At 40.7% G+C, this 19,369-nt stretch overlaps 1 protein-coding gene across 2 annotated transcripts in view; it reads left to right on the top strand.

The window, feature by feature from the left end:
- MYO5B (myosin VB) overlaps positions 1–18,786 on the top strand; it is a 390,244-nt gene extending 371,458 nt beyond the window's left edge. For both annotated transcript variants that reach the window (XM_032259434.1, XM_032259433.1), the window contains 6 exons: positions 1,716–1,805; positions 3,862–4,012; positions 5,771–6,056; positions 6,682–6,856; positions 8,446–8,526; positions 14,957–18,786. In XM_032259434.1, coding sequence (XP_032115325.1) covers positions 1,716–1,805; positions 3,862–4,012; positions 5,771–6,056; positions 6,682–6,856; positions 8,446–8,526; positions 14,957–15,109 — 936 coding nt within the window. In that variant the 3' untranslated portion in view covers positions 15,110–18,786. The remainder of the gene's footprint in view (positions 1–1,715; positions 1,806–3,861; positions 4,013–5,770; positions 6,057–6,681; positions 6,857–8,445; positions 8,527–14,956) is intronic.
- Positions 18,787–19,369: the final 583 nt, after the last annotated feature.

The following is a 19,369-nucleotide window of genomic DNA, read 5'->3' as shown; positions in this document are numbered from 1 at the left end:
GCCACTTACCATTGCTTCTCTGTGTCTGGGTTTGGCTGTAGTGAATTCTCCCGAGGCTCCAACTTTGAAGGTAAATGAGGCACAGAAGCATCCATGTAACCCGATACCTGGCAGTCCCCAGAGAAGGATGCTTAAGCCCAGCAATGGCAGGAAGCCCAGGACTCTGGTGCAGGGAGCCCTCCAGCCCCTCCCTGCTGAGCCTCCAGACATGCCCAGTGCCTACAGAAGCCTTGGCCTGCCCACTGCCAGAAATGTTAGGGAGACATCCTGCTGCTGCCATGGGTGTGTGGGCCTCGCCCTGGACCAAGTTTGGGGACACCCCTGGAACATGGGCCCTCTCCACCTTTCTTGAATGCTTGCTTCCCTGGGGGATAACACAGGGAGGTCTGTGACATTCATCACCTTCCAAGGTAAGGCAGCCCATGGGACAGGGCTGTCCTCAGGCTGTTAAAGTTGCTCAGGGATGCCACCTGAAGGCAAAAGGCTCTTGGTGAATGCAGTGCTGCCACTGAGAAACAGGCCTGCAGGGAGGTGAGGCCTTTCCACCCAGGGTGTGGGCCAGGCAGTGGGAGGTGAGATTTTTGAGGGAGATGAGCCCTCAGTAAGAGGGGTTTCTACCTTCTAGCAGGCCTGTGCCCCGAGTGTTACTGCTCTTAGAGGCTGTCTTAGTTCTCACACACTACTGCTTCCAGGATACAAGCCATTCTCAAACGCTCTGAGTCCAGACCAATTCTGGGGTCCACTGAGCTGCTGGTTGCTACTCTAAGAATTTCAGAGCCAGCCTTTAAGTCTGGTTTCCTGCCCTCAGTAGCTGCATTGTCCGCAGGCGATCTTATCCACTCACGGCTCTAAAGCATACATCTCCATGCTAGTGGCTCTCAGATTTGTGTCTCTAGCCTTGACCCTCTTTCATGAGCACCATCCGGCTGGAATCTTGGGCCAGTCTAGGCCAGTTTAAGGCTGACGCAAATGTCACTTCCTTAGGAAAGCCTTCCCTAATTCCAAGCTAAAAGAGCATGTCCCAGCCCCACCAGTCACTCTCTATTCAACCTCATTGTTATTTTTTTTTTGTCGTACCTCATACCATTGTGACATTTAAATAATAACACTTACTTGACAGAATGAGCTGCATGAGGCCATCAGTTTTAATGCAGCAGCTGTCTCATAGCTGTCTGGGTTGCTGAGCAGGCTTTTTCACCTAGTTAGTGTTTGTAGCCATTTTCTAGAGAGTTAAAGGCATGACACATCTGTCCTCTGGATAAATGGTACACCAAAATATTTTGCTGTCATGCTCTTTTAGAATCCTTTGTATCGGGTAACCGGCAGTTTAGAAACAGAGCCAGCTGACCCAGGCAGTTAGACGAGAGCCCAGGGCTGAGCCTCATCTGTCACTCAGCTTTGCATTCATTCTTCAGCCATGGAAGGCGGCCTGTCCTTTCTGTGTGTCAATGATACAATTTTGAAGTGCAGCTGTATGTGCACCACTGATCAGGGGACCAAGACAGGGGTTCCGTGTACATCCTTGTTGGCAGAGGATTAGTCACACAGCCTCTCAGCAATGGGTCTCATTCCCGTGACTGGCAAGTGCCTTACCCACCCTCAGGGCTGCTCAGGAACGCTGGATAAGAGTAGGAAATGTGAGGAGAGAGGTACCGAGGAAGCATCTCACCAGACAGGAGCCACTTAGAGCTGGGGATGTCCTTTTCTTTTCACAGAAGCACAATGATGACTTTGAGATGACATCATTCTGGTTATCCAACACCTGCCGCCTTCTTCACTGTCTGAAGCAGTACAGCGGGGATGAGGTGAGTGGGGAGTTGGCCACCCAGGAAATGTCCCTTCTTCATCCAAATGCAGTTGAGAAGTGCATTGTATCCCCTCAGGAGAGGTCAGTGGGGTCTTCGGATCACCCTTGGGGACCTCAGACCATGGGCACACCTTATCATACCTGGTGGCAGGAAGCAGGAATAAAGCCAGCCACAGGAGACCTCCCTCCAGGAGGCCTTGGTGAGCCCAAGGGGCCTCAGAAAGCACTCCTGGATTATGTAAGTAGAGTCTTCATAACCTGTCATCCATAGAGGCCCTGGGAGTCTCCATGAAAACCTTGTAACCTTCTACTTCTTAAGCAGCTCTAGAAGAGCCCCACTGCAATGCATACTGGCAGGAAGCTCAGTTGCCTAGTGGGTCACCTGTCTCCTAAGCCATCCAAATTATCTGTCCATTTCAAGGTAGACAAAGATGGCCACAAGAAAAGAGGCACCCATAATCAGAACTACATATGTACAAACTAGCCTGGAGGCCCAGCTCCATGCCTTTATCCAAATTGGATTCCTTGACCTGAGGCCCAACTGACCCCATCACTTCACATTCCACACTGAACCTGTAAGGCCCAGCTTTTTCTGGAACTCACATTCCCAGCTTTGGTCCCTGAAAGAACTTCTCCAGTGCTCTGCACTCTGCCCAATGACTTAGTAATATGTGACTTGTTTCCATTCTTGTTTCTCTGGTGAGAATCCCAAGTCGTTTCAGACATGCTCACTCACAGATTCCTGTAGGTCTTTGTGATATTTCCTCTGCTTCCTTTCACATAACCCACCATCTACCCTTCCCAAGGTCAAGGCATAGTGTAAACCAAAATAGTGTGACCATTTTTAAAGCTTTATTCCATCTTTTGTGCCAGAACCAATTCTGACAGACCCTTCTCCCTGGATTATAAGAGGATGTGCCCTTCCATTCTTACCTTCTTCATGGCTCGCTTGACTCCATCTCTCTCCTAAGAACCAGAACTGCATTTGATGGCCTGCTTTTATTATAAAAGGGATGGGTGAAAGGTTGAAGAAATGGCCATTTCAAACCACATGCCTTCTGTTACAAAATCATAATATCCAAGCATTTACTTGAAGCATAGAACTACATGTAATGTTATTTCATTGAGGTCCATCACTTTACCCAATGTTATATACATTCTAAATAAGGCTAGGGCAGGACCTAGAACTCCATTACATTAGGCTGTTGCTTCAGGTGCTTATATTCTCTGGGGCGAGACCTGAACCACAGCATAACCAGATCCGTGTAGTCCAAAAAAAAGGAAGAATGAATGAATCTATCTCCATGATTACAGTTATCCCCTCTTCTGCCTGGTTTTGTTCTTATTAAGATGGCTTTGTATTTGACACAGGACAAAAAGCCTTCCTGAAGATGGTCACACTTTTGGAAGCACTAATCTTTTTGGCTGTTCTTGGTTTCTCCCTTGTCCCGACTGAAAAGGACATTGGTCACATGAGTCCTTCTGATATCAGCAGTTCTCTTAACTTACATGTTATTTCATCTGATTAATACAGAAAGCTAAGAGGACACACTGCTGTAGCTATGAAATCATTTTAGTTCATCTGTTCATTCTGATACCCAGAGATAGAATCTGTATAAAATTTTCCCCTATACAAACATATCATTTGGCCCATGGCCACACTCCTTTAGAGGCTGCATCTCATCTAACACTTTAGGGGGACTGGGTATATTGGGGACAGCACTGGACGAAGTTAGAGAGCAGGGATCCCTTTCTCTGGACCTGGTACCAACCTGGGTTTTCCTACCATAGGGAAATCACTTCACTTCGGGGATTTGGACTGAACGATTCAGGCCTTCTCTCTCATGTTGAGTTTTTCTACTATCTTGAAATTCAAGGGTCATCAGTGAGGCCTCAAAGAAATGACAGGGTTTTGTAAAACATAATCTACATAGAGAGGACGTTGGTAGGCCCCCCGCCCACCAAATAGATGACTAAAGTTAACAGAGTCCCAGAAGTGGTGCTGGGCCTAGCAGACCACAGAATCTCAGTAGTGCATGCCTCTCCCTCTGCAGGGCTTCATGACTCAGAACACTGCAAAGCAGAATGAACACTGTCTTAAGAACTTTGACCTCACCGAATACCGTCAGGTGCTGAGTGACCTTTCCATTCAGATCTACCAGCAGCTCATTAAAATTGCGGAGGGCATGTTACAGCCGATGATAGGTAAGCTGGCAGCAGGAAAGCTCCATCACTCATCATGGGGTCTGAAATGAGGGGAAGATGTGGTCAGCACCCTCTGCCTTTCGGGACCCAGATATATTAGCCACGGAACCTTCACAGTGAAGGCAGAACTGAGGGGTGTATATCGTGCTTAAAAAGAGCTGTGAAATCCCATAAAATTAACAATGCTAGGGTATTTGACACAGGGCAAGAAGCGTAGAGGACTTCTCCTTTTTCTCTCTTTTTGTAATATGTTGTATTTTTCCAAATTAATTTTAATACATAATAAATATAAACTCAAAGGTACAAATGCATATACAGTGAAAAACCCCTCTTAACCTATTATGAACTTGATTCATGGAAAAAAGAAAGCAGAAGTGTGTTCATGCAAAAGGATACAGCAGTAGGCACGATGCAGCAGTATTTATTAGACACTTGCTTTGAACCAAGCAGTGTATTTGGGCACTGAACATGAAATCAGAATCGAGAAATGAGAGCAGTTACATTTTCTGCTGCTCCCAGGTTCAAGCAATTCTCCTGTCTCAGCCTCCCGGAGTAGTGAGGACTACAGGCACGTGCCGCCACGTCCGGCTAATTTTTGTATTTTCACAAAATGTTGTGTAGATGCGTTATTCACTGTGCTCTGCAAAGGCTGGGAAGGAAACTGTACCTGGACCCATTCACCATGCTTTCTCCAGGTTCTTACAACACAAGTAGGTTATGGGTGAATCGCAAGAAGGACCAATCTAGAAATACATTACTTGAAATGAGGTTTATTCCAAACCCTCCTTCCTGTCTGGAAATCTTTTTATAAGGCACCAGACAGAGGGAAAACTGACATATCAAGCTGGAGATACTCAGATTAATGTGACGGTTAATAGCACCAGTTCTGGAGTCAGACAGACTTGGGTTTAAATCCAGCCCTGCCACTCCGTACCAGTGTGACCTCAGGCAAGTTATTTAACGTCTTTATGCCTCAACTTCCTTGTAAAAATGGGTAGTACTGCCGGGTGTGGTGGCTCACGCCTATAATCCTAGCACTTTGGGAGGCCAAGGCAGGTGGATCACGAGGTCAGGAGTTTAAGACCAGCCTGGCCAACATAGTGAAACCCCATCTCTACTAAAAATATAAAAATTAGCCAGGCATGGTGGCGTGTGCCTGTAGTCCCAGCTACTCTGGGAGGCTGAGGCAGGAGAATCACTTGAACCCAGGAGACAAAGGTTGCAGTGAGCCAAGATTGCGCCACTGCACTCCAGCTTGGGCAACAGAGTGAAACTTCATCTCAAAAAAACAAACAAAAAAAAATGGGTAGTACTTCATAGAGTTGTTGCAAGATTGAAAGAGATACTGAACATAAAGCCCCTAGTGCACAGGTAAGTTACACAGTAGGTATGACAGACCAATGACACTCATATTTACATAGTCAGTGGCAGGGTCAGGGCGACTCCCAAGTTGCTCAATTCTCGACCTGTGGACTTTAGGACAGGCAGTACCGGATTGAGCTGGTACACGCCCATCACCTTTGTCTCATCGCCAATAAATTTAAGTGAAAATGCTGTCCACAGTTGTTTTATTCCATATGGAAATCAACACATTAGAAATTCTTTGCCAATTGTTGTAAGTTCCTGAGCAGGTCAACATTGCGCACCTCTAGATGGTATCACTGCTAAAGCCCCGAGCATTAAATGATCTGAGTGGTCCGATGAGCTTTGCATTGTTAATGGGGAATGCAAGCTTCCCTAATTGTGCTTTTCTTTCAGTTTCTGCCATGTTGGAAAATGAGAGCATTCAGGGTCTATCTGGTGTGAAGCCCACCGGCTACCGGAAACGCTCTTCCAGCATGGCAGATGGGGATAACTCATACTGCCTGGAAGCTATCATCCGCCAGATGAATGCCTTTCATACAGTCATGTGTGACCAGGGCTTGGACCCTGAGATCATCCTGCAGGTATTCAAACAGCTCTTCTACATGATCAATGCAGTGACTCTTAACAACCTGCTCCTACGGAAGGATGTCTGCTCTTGGAGCACAGGCATGCAACTCAGGTAAGAGAGGAGCACCCCCCAACAACACAGATAGAGTGGGCTCTCACTGACTCCGGCTAGAATCAGGACACAAGACTGCTGTCTCTAAAAATGAAATCCAAATCTAATTGGCAATCCTTGTCTCCATCAGTCTGTGACTCAGATCCATCACCTTTTTATCTGTTGGTGAAATCCATCGAACACTGAGATGGTGACTTGGTAAACAAATTAGTTCAAAGCTTAAAGATATTGACATACTCTAAGTTAAAGACTAAATACAAAGCAGATAGGTCAGAGAGAAAACTCAATGAGTTAACAGGCATGAAGACTCACACAGAAGTATAAATACGGTGGTGAATGTTTAAATACTTACAATTCAGTATATTTAATGCCTGTTTTTCACCACTACCTTATGTAGACACTTCAGGTATTTCATCTTGGCTTGATTTTATGTACCTACTCATTCATTTATTCATTCCTTATTCAACAAATAGTTCCTGAATGCAAGGCATTTGCCATGCTTTTTAACCATGTGAGATAAATAATGACACTAGCTGCAGCTTACAAGTAAAACACAACAGGTGTCCCCTTCTTGGTGAATTAGGAGGACCAGCTTAACACAGCTTGCTTTCTGCCTATGGCTAAGGTACAATATAAGTCAGCTTGAGGAGTGGCTTCGGGGAAGAAACCTTCACCAGAGTGGAGCAGCTCAGACCATGGAACCTCTGATCCAAGCAGCCCAGCTCCTCCAATTAAAGAAGAAAACGCAGGAGGATGCAGAGGGCATCTGTTCCCTGTGTACCTCCCTTAGCACCCAGCAGGTATAATCATTCTGCATCTCTGTCAACCATGATATTCCAAGCAAGACTGGTGTCCACTCCAAATCCGTTCTTGTTAGTGGTTATTTGTTAGTGTCGCACTCCCACCCGTTATGTACCCCTAATGATACAATTTTGAAGTGCAGCTGATGGGATATTCCTAGGTGAACCAAAGACCATTTGGTCTGTGAAACAAGATGCCATGCATACTGCTTTCTAGTCTCCCTATCCCTCTTACTCACTTAAAAAGATAAGGTAGCAAACCCACAAAACATTAAGCTTAGGTAAAAACTTTTTAAAATATAATGAATTCTGGACTATTTCTTATGTAGAAATTTATAAATTTTCAGAAATTGGCAGCATCAGGTATTTGCTTTCTTTACAACTCTAAGAAAAACCGGTTTATTTAAAACTAATTTCAATATGGTCACATTTTCACTCACACTCCATTTATATTGTTTTAAACGAAGTCATTAGTAACCTAGGGGCATTCAAATGTTACTTTCCTTTTCCCTAAAAAATGTGTAACTATGAGTCAGTTGCAGACATGTTGCTAGTCCCTAAAATATAAATAACAAAATCCAAACTCAGTACAGAAAAGTAAACACATCTTAATATAGCAAAGTTAACTTTTCCTTACCTCCTCCACTAGCTACTAAAAGATTAAATATTGAACTCTTAAGAAAACTGCTTCCTTTTGTACACATTTATAGAAAGTCTTCAAACATTTTTCTCTTTTTTTTTTTTTTTGAGACGGAGTTTCGTTCTTGTTGGGACTGGAGTGCAATGGCACAATCTCGGCTTACTGCAATCTCCGCCTCCCGGATTCAAGCGATTCTCCTGCCTCAGCCTCCCAAGTAGCTGGGATTACAGGCACCTGCCACCATGCCCAGCTAATTTTTTTTTATTTTTAGTAGAGACGGGGTTTCGCCATGTTGGCTAGGTTGGTTTTGAACACCTGACCTCAGGTGATCCACCCACCTCGGCCTCCCAAAGTGCTGGGATTACAGATGTGAGCCACCTCACCCAGCCACATTTTTCTCCCTTTTAAATACATTTCACTTATATAAGTTTGCTTCTAGAATGTAGCTGGCATTGCATTTGGGCAGCCTACTTCCACCAAATCATTGGTAGGCAGACAAAAGAGTATCTCCTGTTCAAATTCTCATTTGTAAACAATTTTGGGGGACGGGGTAGTTAGATGTTAACAAGACCTTTCTCATCTAAGGTAAGATCTCCAGTACTCTTCAGAAGAAACCTTTAAATTACTAGTAGATAAGAGGCTGAGGATTCCAGGCAACCGCATTCTAAACGCCTCCCATTGTGTATACCAGTGACCATAGTGGGGAGGGTCAGGTGGGTTTACACGAGACATGAATTCAGTGAGAGGGCTTAGATCCACCTAGCAAAGCTGTGGGCTCTAGTTATCTGGATGCAGGCTCCAAGTGTGAAGATCAGTCCAGCTCCATCTGTGTTGTGGGCCTTGTCTAAAGAGGATCGTACTCTCGTCCCAATTTCCCATATTATTTAAAGTTCAAAAGTTGTCTCATGTTCATTTAGTGCTGTGCTAAATTCTGTTTTTACCCCAACAGATTGTCAAAATTTTAAACCTTTATACTCCCCTGAATGAATTTGAAGAACGAGTAACAGTGGCCTTTATACGAACGATCCAGGTAAGTTTTAAAATGTTAATTTTATAAAGTCCTAGTCTAAGACTATAAAGGAAGTTGAAAATTTGGATTTCAACCTTGCTTCTCTTTATTACTAAAATACTAGTTACATTATATGCTAGGAGACCTTTATATTCCTAGGCTTTCTGTTTAGGTAAACATGAACCATATCACCCATGAGTAACTTCGTATTTACACACAGAAAACTCAACTTTTATAATCTCTGCCTCTCAGATTACAGACATAGTCTAAGCATAATTTACCACTAGCATGTTACCAAACTATTAGCACCAAATGGAATTAACAATGTAAGCAGAATATCAGCCCTAACCATAAATGGAACTACAAAATGTTATTTAAAGAAAACAATTTGAGCTCTTAAATCTTTGTCTAAGACATGATATTTGCTTTCAGGAAAATGCTTGAAAGAAAACGTATTAGGGAAAACAGTTATTTAAATCTGTCTGTTCTTAAGATGTTGGGAATTTTTTACTTAAAGTTGAGCTTCCTCAAGCTGAGCCTAAGGCGATTTTGGCAGAGCACCTGACCTTTACTGTGACAGTATTGCAATGATAGTCATGTCGCAGTGACTCAGAAAACGGGGCACACTTCTCCCATGATTACCTGTGGGAGCACCCCGGGAGACAGAGCACTTTCTCAAACTTTTAAATGACCTCAGAAACAAGGACTAAAAAAGGGTGCAGGGGGAAGTGAGCAGAGGAGGGAGAGTCAGGGAAAAGGGAACCAAATGGAGGTTTATCAAAGACACTGAAGGAGTGTGAGGAAACATGGAGCTTTGTACAAGAAGCTGTTCCCTTTGGAACACTCCTGGGATTTTATTCAGAGCTCCTTATAGTGTTTCAATGTAGATCCAGAGATTTAGAGAGCCCTGAAAACAACTGAAAAGGAGTCTGAAAGGAGCCATGGCCAAAACCTTAATGGACTTTAGCCTGGCATCTAAGCAGGGAAAAGAGACCAAAGGTCTGGGAAGTGGTGCCTAGTCAGACTAAAGGCTGTTCTCCCAAGGGCAATGACAGAAACACTGCCAGTTGTTAAAGACACAGGACACAGAGTGAGGCAGGCAGAGACTCACCAACATGAACATAACAGCTAGGTTGTGGGTGACACTGACAGAAAGGACCCAGTTAGGCTTCTCTCAGTCAGCTGCTGAATGATGAGAGGTGGATGACAGAAGCCACTGAGATATCTGACCCTGGACCCGCTATATGGATTTTTATAGAGGGTTGATAATTTACACAAAAGTGCAAGTTTAGAAAGTCTTGTTTGGTTTTGAATATCTGAGACACATATTAGAGGGAGAACTATAACTGCTCATAAATTGGCAACCCCACTGTTTATGAGAATTCAGGTCAAAAAATATATGGCAAGTCATACTGCAGGTTTAATGGATTAAGGACAAAGGAAAAATGTAATGGAGGTTAAGCTGAAATATTCTCTGAAAATACGCACACATTCTGAATCTTCCTCAGTCATCAACTTCGGTAACTCGCGTTCTATCAAAAGATTTTTTGTGTGAGCTATAGCTTTATGTTCTGTTTCCACCTATACAATGCTCAGAAGAAATGGTGAACAGTCAGTCCCACCCTCCTACATGTGAACTCATGTGTGTGATAAAGACAAGTTACTTGTTAAAGCAAACCTTGCTTGGGGTGATGGATTTTTTTATAGCTTTATACTGACCTTTAAAAATGTAAATTTGAGGTTGTTAAACTCACCAAAGCATTCACAGGAGGATTTCTGTGAAATGACCACCTTGTAAATTTTAATTGATTAAATGTATACATGCCTTTTGCTGTTAAATTGTGATAATATAGGTAACATTTCACTTTCTTTTCCCATTTTTATACTCTCTAAAATTTCTTCAAACCCTTTAGAGAGTGAAGTGTACTGTCACATCTAACTAATGCGGAGAAATTCAAGGGCCTTTAAGTGCTACAAAGATGACTTTTTTCCCAGAGCCTCCTGCCATTTCACGTTTTACGTACATTTCCATATACCCTGTGATTGGTTCGTGGTAATAAATGTAGCAAACCTGAGTGGGCTGTGTGTGAGCTGTCAGCAATCCCAGAGAATCATTCTGCCAGGCCACAGCAGAGCCATCACTAAGAATCTTGAATTAATGAGGCTTGTTGCTTATTCCTCCCTAAATATCTTTCTCTTCTTTAAACTTTTCTCCCATTATTTCACACCTCTTTTTCAAATGGTTAAAATTACTTTAAAATTTTGGCCCAACTTTCAAGATGCCAAACACATGAGTACTAGACATTTAAGTCATGCTTTCTATTCATAATTCAGGTAATGGATGAAGACATGGGCAATTCCAGGTTTCCCTGCCACTATAGAGCCATCTGACAATACCATGCTCAAACTGTTGACTTCATTCTGTAAAACTATTTCCCAGCACTTTCCAAATGGTACTATGTGTTTACTGACCATGGCTTGTTTCAAAGTTTAAGAAAAATAAATGGTGTTTTCACAAAATTAGGTTATATTGGTTTTCCTTTTGGCAGTACACCCACAGTTAACCCGACTGACTTTTGTAAAAGTACAGCTCCTATCAGCAAGTCATGGTTTACAGGTTAAGGGTTAATGCATGGGCAGGAGGAACAAAGGAGTATGTTATAAAACCGAGAACAGCAAATATAGCACTTACTGTGTGCCAATGATGGTACACCGTGTTTTTGTTAGTTTTTTGAGACAGAGTCTTGCTCTGTTGCCAGGCTGGAATGCAATGGTGTGATCTTGGCTCACTGCAACTTCCACCTTCCTGCAACCTCTGCCTCCCAAGTTCAAGCAGTTCTCCTGCCTCAGGCTCCCAAGTAGCTGGGATTACAGGTGCCCACCACTGCTCCCAGCTAGTTTTTGTATTTTTAGTAGAGATGGGGTTTCACCATCTTGGCCAGGCTGGTCTCAAACTCCTGACCTCACGATCCACCCGCCTAGGCCTCCCAAAGTGCTAAGATTGCAGGCATGAGCCACTGTGCCCGGCTGGTACTCCATTCTTTACACCTGTTAACTCCTTTAATCCTCACAACCTTATGAGAATGGTACTCTTCCCCATCCCATTGTTTTGGAGTCTGTGTGTTACATTTTAACTATTTTTAAGTGTATAATTCAGTGGCATTAATATATTCACAATATTACGTAATCATCACCACTATTTTCAAAATTCTTTCATCATCAGAAACACTACCCATTTGGGCAAATAATATTCCCCCTTCTCTTCAACCCTGGGTAGGCTTCTATATGTAAATTATATGTAAATTCTAGATACCACACATAAGTAGAATCATGAGATATTCTTTTGGGTCTGGCTTATTTACTTAGCATGCATAAGAACTTCATTCCTTCATTCCTTTTTTTAATGACCAATATTCCCTTTGTCTATCACATTCTGTCTATCCATCAGTTGATGGAAATGCACTGTTTCCACCTTTTGGCTATTGGGAATCATGCTGCTATGAACATTGTTGCACAAAAGTAGCTGAGATCCTCTTTTCAGTTCCAACAGGGGGCATATATTTAGAGGCAGAATTACTGTGTCATATGGTAACTCTGTATTTAACTTTTTGAGGAACCTCAAACTTTTCCACAGCAGCTACACCATTTTACGTTCCCACCAGCAATACATGAGAGTTTTAGTTTCCCGACATCCTCACAAACACTTGTGATTTTCCAACTTTTAAAAATTATAGCCATCTTGATGGATGTGAAGTGGTATCTCACTGTGGTTCGGATTTGTATCTCTCTGATGATTAGCATCTTTTCATGTGCCTATTGGCCATGTGTGTATTTTCTTCGGAGAAATATCTATTCCAGTCTTTAATTCATTTTTAAATCAGATTTTTGGTATTGAGTTGTAGGAGTTATTTGTATAATCTGGACATTAAATCAGATATGATTTACAAGCATTTTCTCCCATTCTGTGAGTTGTCTTTTCACTTTCTTGATAGTGTCCTTTGATGGAGAAGTTTTAAATTTTGAGGATGTCAAATTTATGTATATTTTTGTTTCTAGTGCTCTTGATGTCATTTTTAAGAACCATAAATACTTTCCCCAACGTTTCTACGAGTTTTACAGATTTAGCTCCCTTTAAGTTTTTGATCCATTTTGAGTTAATTTTTGTATATGGTGTAAGGTGAATGTCCCACTTCATTATTCTGTTTGTGGATACACAGTTGTCCCAGCACCAGTGTCAAAGACACTGTCCTTTCCCCCATTGAATGGACTTGGCACCCTTGTCAAAAATCAACTGACCAAAAATATGAGGGTTTATTTTTCTGGGCCATTATATTCTATTGGTCTGTATGTCTGTTCATATACCAGTACCATACTGTTTTGATGCCCATAGCTTTGTAAAAAGTTTTCAAATGGAAAGTCTGCATCCAATTTTTCTTTTTTAAAGACAGAGTCTCACTCCATTGCCCGAGCTGGAGTGCAGTGGCATAATCTTGGCTCACTGCAAACTCCACCTCCCAGGTTCAAGTGATTCTCCTGCCTCAGCCTCCCAAGTAGCTGGGATTATAGGCATGCACCACCACAGCTGGCTAATTTTTGCATTTTTAGTAGAGACAGGTTTTACCATGTTTGCCAGGCTGGTCTTGAACTCCTGACCTCAGGTGATACACCCACCTTGGCTTCCCAAAGTGCTAGGATTGCAGACATGAGCCATCGCACCCAGCCAATTTTGTTATGTTTCAAGATTGCCTTGGCTAGCCAAGATCCCTTGAAGTTCGATATGAATTTTAGGATTTTTTTTAGATTTCTGCAAAAAACATCCTTGGGATGTTGATAGGTATTGCATTGAATCTGAAAATTCAATTTGACCTATATCATCCCACTGCCTCCTAATGATTTTTGATGAAAAAGCAGCTGTTAATCTTATTTGAGGGTACCTTATACAGTCAGCCCTTCATATCCACAGGTTCCATATCTGCAGATTCAGCCAACCATGGATCCAAAATTTAGTATTCACAAGATGTGGGACCTGTAACTATGGAGAGACAATTTTTCATATCTGTGGGTTCTGCAGGGCCAACTGCAGTACTTGCATATCCATGGACTTGGGTATCAATGGGGATTTCTGGAACTGTATATGACAAGTCACTTCTTTCTCACTGCCTTCAAGATTCTCTCTTTGTCTTAGGGTTTTAACAATTTAGTATAATGTGTCTCATTGTGAAATCTCTTTGCCTTTATCCTGCTTGGGGTTCTTTGAGCTTCTTGGATGATTACATACATGTCTTTCATCAGATTTGGGAAGTTTCAGGCATTGTATCTGCATATATTTTGTTGCCTACTTCTTCCCCTTTTCCTTCTGGTACTTCTGTAATGTGTATGTTGGTACATTCAATGGTGTCCAATAGGTCTGTTAGGCTCTGTTCATTTTTACCTCGTTATTTTTATTTTCTTCTCAGACTGGATCATTTAAATTGCTTTATCTTCAAATTCACTGATCTTTTCTTCTGCCTGCTCAAGTCTACTGTTAAACTCCTCTAGTGAATTTTTCATTTCAGTTTTTGTACTTTTCCCAAAATGTCTGGCTTCAAATAGAGAGGAAGCAGCCCCTTTAAATTTTCCAAGTGATGCCAGTATTGGAAGCCACTGCATCCCAAGAAATGCCTAAACCAAGACAGGCATCTGCTGGGACCCACCAGATCAACCAAACTGCACAACCCCAAATTTTTTGAGGACAATATCCCACTGCCTGCCCTGGCACCAGCTAGCTATTCCAGGAATGTGGACTGCTATCCACATAGCTTCAGGGGAGCTGAGGAAACGGGGATAGTAGCTGGGTCACACACACAGTTCTCTTAGCAAACATCAGCAGCCTCTCCCTTTATCAAACACTCTTCTGGTTGTTATAAATGTCCAGTTGAGTTCCAGAGTTATGAGATAGTTGACAATCACTGCTTATAGTTGTTTATAGCTCAATGGCAGCTTCAATGGAGGGACCAACCCCTACTCTGCCATTTTACGTGCTGTACTCCTCTCCCATTCCATTCTACAGGTAAAGAAACAGAGGCACAGAAAGGTTCAGGAATTTGTCCAGGTGGTGCCAGGATTAGAGCTTAGGCTGTCTATCTTGAAAAAACCCATGCCCTTAGCCAGTTCACTACAGTGCCTCTCCATGTGGTTTGCCCCTGAGACGTATTTTATATTCTCCCTTATATAGAAAAATGTTTAAATAATTGGGAGAGTACTTACTCTGATCTACAAGAAGCCTACGTCAGGGCTTCTCTCCCCACTAAATACCTCAAGGGTAAGGAGATCACGTTCTCCTGGTCCTGAAGTCCTACCTAATTGTCTTAGAAATAATTCCATCATATATGCCAACTCACTCTCTTAAATTCACTTAAACTGGCTATTTTTAGGGGTACTCAAACTTTATATGGTCTTATTCTTTCCACAGGCACAATTACAGGAGCGGAATGACCCTCAGCAATTGCTGTTAGATGCCAAGCACATGTTTCCTGTTTTGTTCCCATTTAATCCATCTTCTCTAACCATGGACTCAATCCACATCCCAGCGTGTCTCAATCTGGAGTTCCTCAATGAAGTCTGAAGATGCATGTTTCCAGCATTAGTTTGATTCCCAATGTGAGCAAGAAGGAAGTATATACAGTAAATTCAAGGATCTGTTAAATCTGATAAAAGTAGATCAAATCAGAGATTGATAGCCTGTGGAGGGCACTGAACTATACAGAATTAGACACAACTATGTCATTATTTTTTGTACTTACTGCTCAGAATAAAAACAGTTGAAATATGGAAAATTTTAAGTTTGATTTTAGTCCGATAATACATAACAATTTATAGACACCAAGCAGTCCCCATAGCCATATAAAAGGTGCCAATTCTATAAAATGAAGCTACCTAGTTTTGATGTTTGCATATAACTGGAGAATGTCTAAATTAAAATACTAAATATATATATAAGTCACATAAATTGCCTTCAAAGGACTTTTAACAAATAATGGTACTAATAACCATGATAATGACATATACTGATATTTCCCGAAGTTTGCAAACCATGGGTGTGGTTATGTTTGTGGTGACATGTTTTAAGAATAAAAATACAGAGATGAACTTCTGAGAAATGTCCCCAAAATATTTTTTAATGGCTGATTATACAAAGACAGTGGTGTAACTGACCTCCAGACCAGACATGTTAAGTATCAGTTTCTGAAGCAAAATTAGAAGTGCCAGTCCTCAGTGTGATCAGATGCTTTTGTGTCATCTTGGTGTAATGGAAGAGATGATTAAAATGCTGCTATCCCAAACTCCAATTGAGGAAGATGGAAAATGTTTTTTTGTTTTTTGTTTTTTTTTCTGATGCTAGTCCATACACTGTCCAAGTCCCACAAAACTTTCACAAAAATGCCTATAAGCTAAATATTAGAAAAGGATAACTTGTTTTATTTATAGATGTAAAACCCAAACAAGTCAATATGAAAGCTTTTAAGCTCTTAATGCCATTAAACCTCCAGTAAGAACATCACATAATCCTCTACTGTAAAACCAATGAAATCTTGCACATCAGATCATCTGAAAAAATCTTCAAAAATAATCAGTTCAGGGATCACTATTATATAAAAGTTGGGTTTTTTTTTTTTTTTCTTAAGAGAATAAAATGGCTTACTTAGGTCAACTTTCCCTTTTCAGGTTATTTTCAACATTTTTCAAATTTTAGCAAACAAAAATTGTATCTCTCCTTTGAAATAAGGATTTTTTAAAAAGTAATGCAGTTATATAACAGGCTTAGATATTTGCTGCTATTATAATTCTTTTTTCTTTGTTTTTGGACTCTTCAAAAGCAAGTATTTAATTAGAAACACATATTCTTTCCACAAATTTTTTTGACTGTCTTTTCCATATTTCTTGATAACTGTATGCTGTTCCCATAAGAAGAAATGGTGTTTGCAAATCATAGAAGAACAGACTCTGTATTACATTGAGAAAATAATATTTATCCATGAATTGGAAGTAGAACACCCTGCCTCCACACTCTTTTACTCAATCACCCAACTTAAAAGGCTGTTGGAAACACAACAGACTCCAGGCTACCTTCTGTACTGTGCAATTGGAGCACAGCTTCCTCAGTCATTCGCCACATCTCCTGGGGTTTAACCCAGCCTTAGCCTGGGTTAAGGCTGCTAACAGTTGTGTTCCAATCGGTTATTATAGGCATTATCCCCTCTACATTCACATTAGACATCCCAGCTTCTCTTGGGCATCTGTAGAGCTGTGCCTTTTTCTTGCAGTTATAGTTACATAATCACTGACATCCATGACACTCACCCATGGATCCACATGCTGACTTTGTTTAGAAGGCCAATCTAAAACAACTGGGTGTGTGGCTACCTCTATAAAGTTGTTTGTGAAGTATAATTTGCTTTTTGATGCACTTTAGTTTGAAACTGAGTCTCTTATGTAAGAACTGTCCTTAATTTTAAAAGACCAAAATTGCCTTGTTAGAATGTTAAGGACTTTTGACATGCAGTGGTTCCACAAATACAGTGGCTTACAGTTCTTATATTCTGTCTTACACCATCATTCTCTCCGTCTCTGTTGACCACTACTCTCTGCTGTCAGTGGTTCATCACTAGGTGCCGAGAGCTTATTGAATAAAACCTTGGCAATTAGAATAAATGGGGAGAGAAGGACCTTATGAATAGCCCATTTGGCCTAAGAAATGGAAGATTTAGTTCTTCTCTTCCAAAAGATAAAGGTATATATCACTGGAATTGTACTTAAAATTTATAGATGACTAACAAATGTATACTTTATATGTACTTAATATTTAGATCTGCCTTATTTAATACTTGGAGGCCAGAAGAAGCATCTTTAGAGGAACTCTATAATCTTTTGTTAGCATTTTCTCTGCATTTTAAAAAGTCATTTCAATGCAAACACTTATCAGTGTCATGACATCAGTAATGACTCTTTAACAATTCAACATAAAGGCTTGAAATCTGCATTAGATGTCTCTTTAATTTTTTAGTATTTAAAATTTAGTTGACACTTTTCTCACCAGGTGCCTTTAGCAGTTACTAAGATAACTGACTTGTCAATTGTTCTCTGAAATAAGTGTTGCTTTGGGAACAATTTTAATGTTCAATGTGATATCATGGTGGAGTTTTGTCTTTTAAAACATTAGAAGCATTTTAAATATTAAGAATCAAATATTTATAGATCAAAAAACTTGTGTTTTAAGTATTATAAGGGATCTGTTTACTTACAGTAAATGTGTTGGTACACATGAGTCATTGCTGAAGCCGACAAGCATATTCCATACATGCGTTTTCCCTGTGCCATCCTCATCACAGCAGTTAGAGTGCCAGTACCTGTAGGCTTGCCTGGGAGGCAGATTAGACCCAAAGCTAGACTTTTTCCCTTTTCCATGAAGCATGTCAGTGGGAGTTGCTTCCTTTGATTTCCCTAGTACTAAATTTTAAGACTTTAAAAAAAAAAAAAAAGCAAAAAACTAGGAACTTGGAACATTTTTAATAAATTAATGCTGCTGCCATCAATTCATCAAATACTTAGAGCCTTCATACATTACTAATCAATTAGAATTAATTTCTTCTGCAAAAGTAAGTTTTCATACCCTTAATCTACTAAGACGGCAAGGGTGTCCTAAATTGAGGCATTTGTATAATGCCTACATAACTAAATGGTCACTAAAAGGTGACAACATGGGGTGAGACCTTGTAGTTCTTCAGAGAATATTTGTGGTAAGTTTCTCCAGTTAATTTGCTACATGAGCCCAATAACCATAATTCACTTTTTGTACCCACTGGTGCCATGATTAGAGAATTGGAGGGTGTAGACAGAGGTTAATGCCAATGACAAACACAGGACAGTTTTTTATTATTATAAAGTTCATTAGGTACAAAAGGTTGTTGTCCAAAAAAAAGTTTCTAATTCTAACAAAGGGGATCAATCAGAAATGAAACTAAGCTACTTTCTAAAGTGATGTTGTTTCAGAATAATCCAGATTTAAATATAACATTTTGCCACCAACTGACATTTAGATGAAGGACTTCCTCTCCAAAAGAGTTCAGATCATATTCAGGGGTGAATCTGACACCATAGAAGAAACACTACTGATGAAAGTATTTTTCCACTTTGAACAAATCTGTAAACTACACCTTTGTTTATAGAAAAAAATGCTTGTAATAGTCACTGTAATATTTAGCTGTGGATAAAAATTTGTGGAAATAAATACTTTTGAATAAAGTGTTGTGCCAAATCTAAATGAAATTTAAAACTCTGCAGCTACAGGTCAACAAAGTTTCTTTGTAATGCTCTCTTGAGAAGCTTCATTATTGGGTCTATATTCTAATATGTGTTATGATCATTTAAACCAGAGGTCGGCATCTTACAGTCCAAAAGTTGGGGGTAGGGAGAAACTCTAAGATAACAAGGCCTATTGAGCAATTACTTTACAACTATGAAATTAAAGGCAGTTTTGCCGTAGGCAAAGACAAATAGATCAATGAAACAGAACAGAGTGTGCAGAGACAGGCCCAATGCTATGTATAACATAGCATACGGTTTTATGCATGAAAAATCAATGAGAAAATAGTCACAAGATCTGCATGGAGGAATTTGTAAAATATAAGTGAAAAACAATGACAACATTAAAGTGGAGAAATAAATTAGGAACATGGATCCAAAGACTCCATACCACTAGAAGTTTGTCATTTGTCCCCAAGTTGATCTATAGATTAAAAATCAACATCAACTGTTTCTATGTGAAAACTGACAAGCTCATTATAAGATTTATATGGAAGAGCAAAGGCCCATGGATAAGGAAGAC

This window comes from Sapajus apella, unplaced genomic scaffold (genome assembly GCF_009761245.1).
Source record: "Sapajus apella isolate SASKATOON/1434 unplaced genomic scaffold, GSC_monkey_1.0 scaffold109, whole genome shotgun sequence".
Taxonomy (NCBI): Eukaryota; Metazoa; Chordata; class Mammalia; order Primates; family Cebidae; genus Sapajus; species Sapajus apella.
This window is presented reverse-complemented; position numbering and strand designations above follow the sequence as displayed.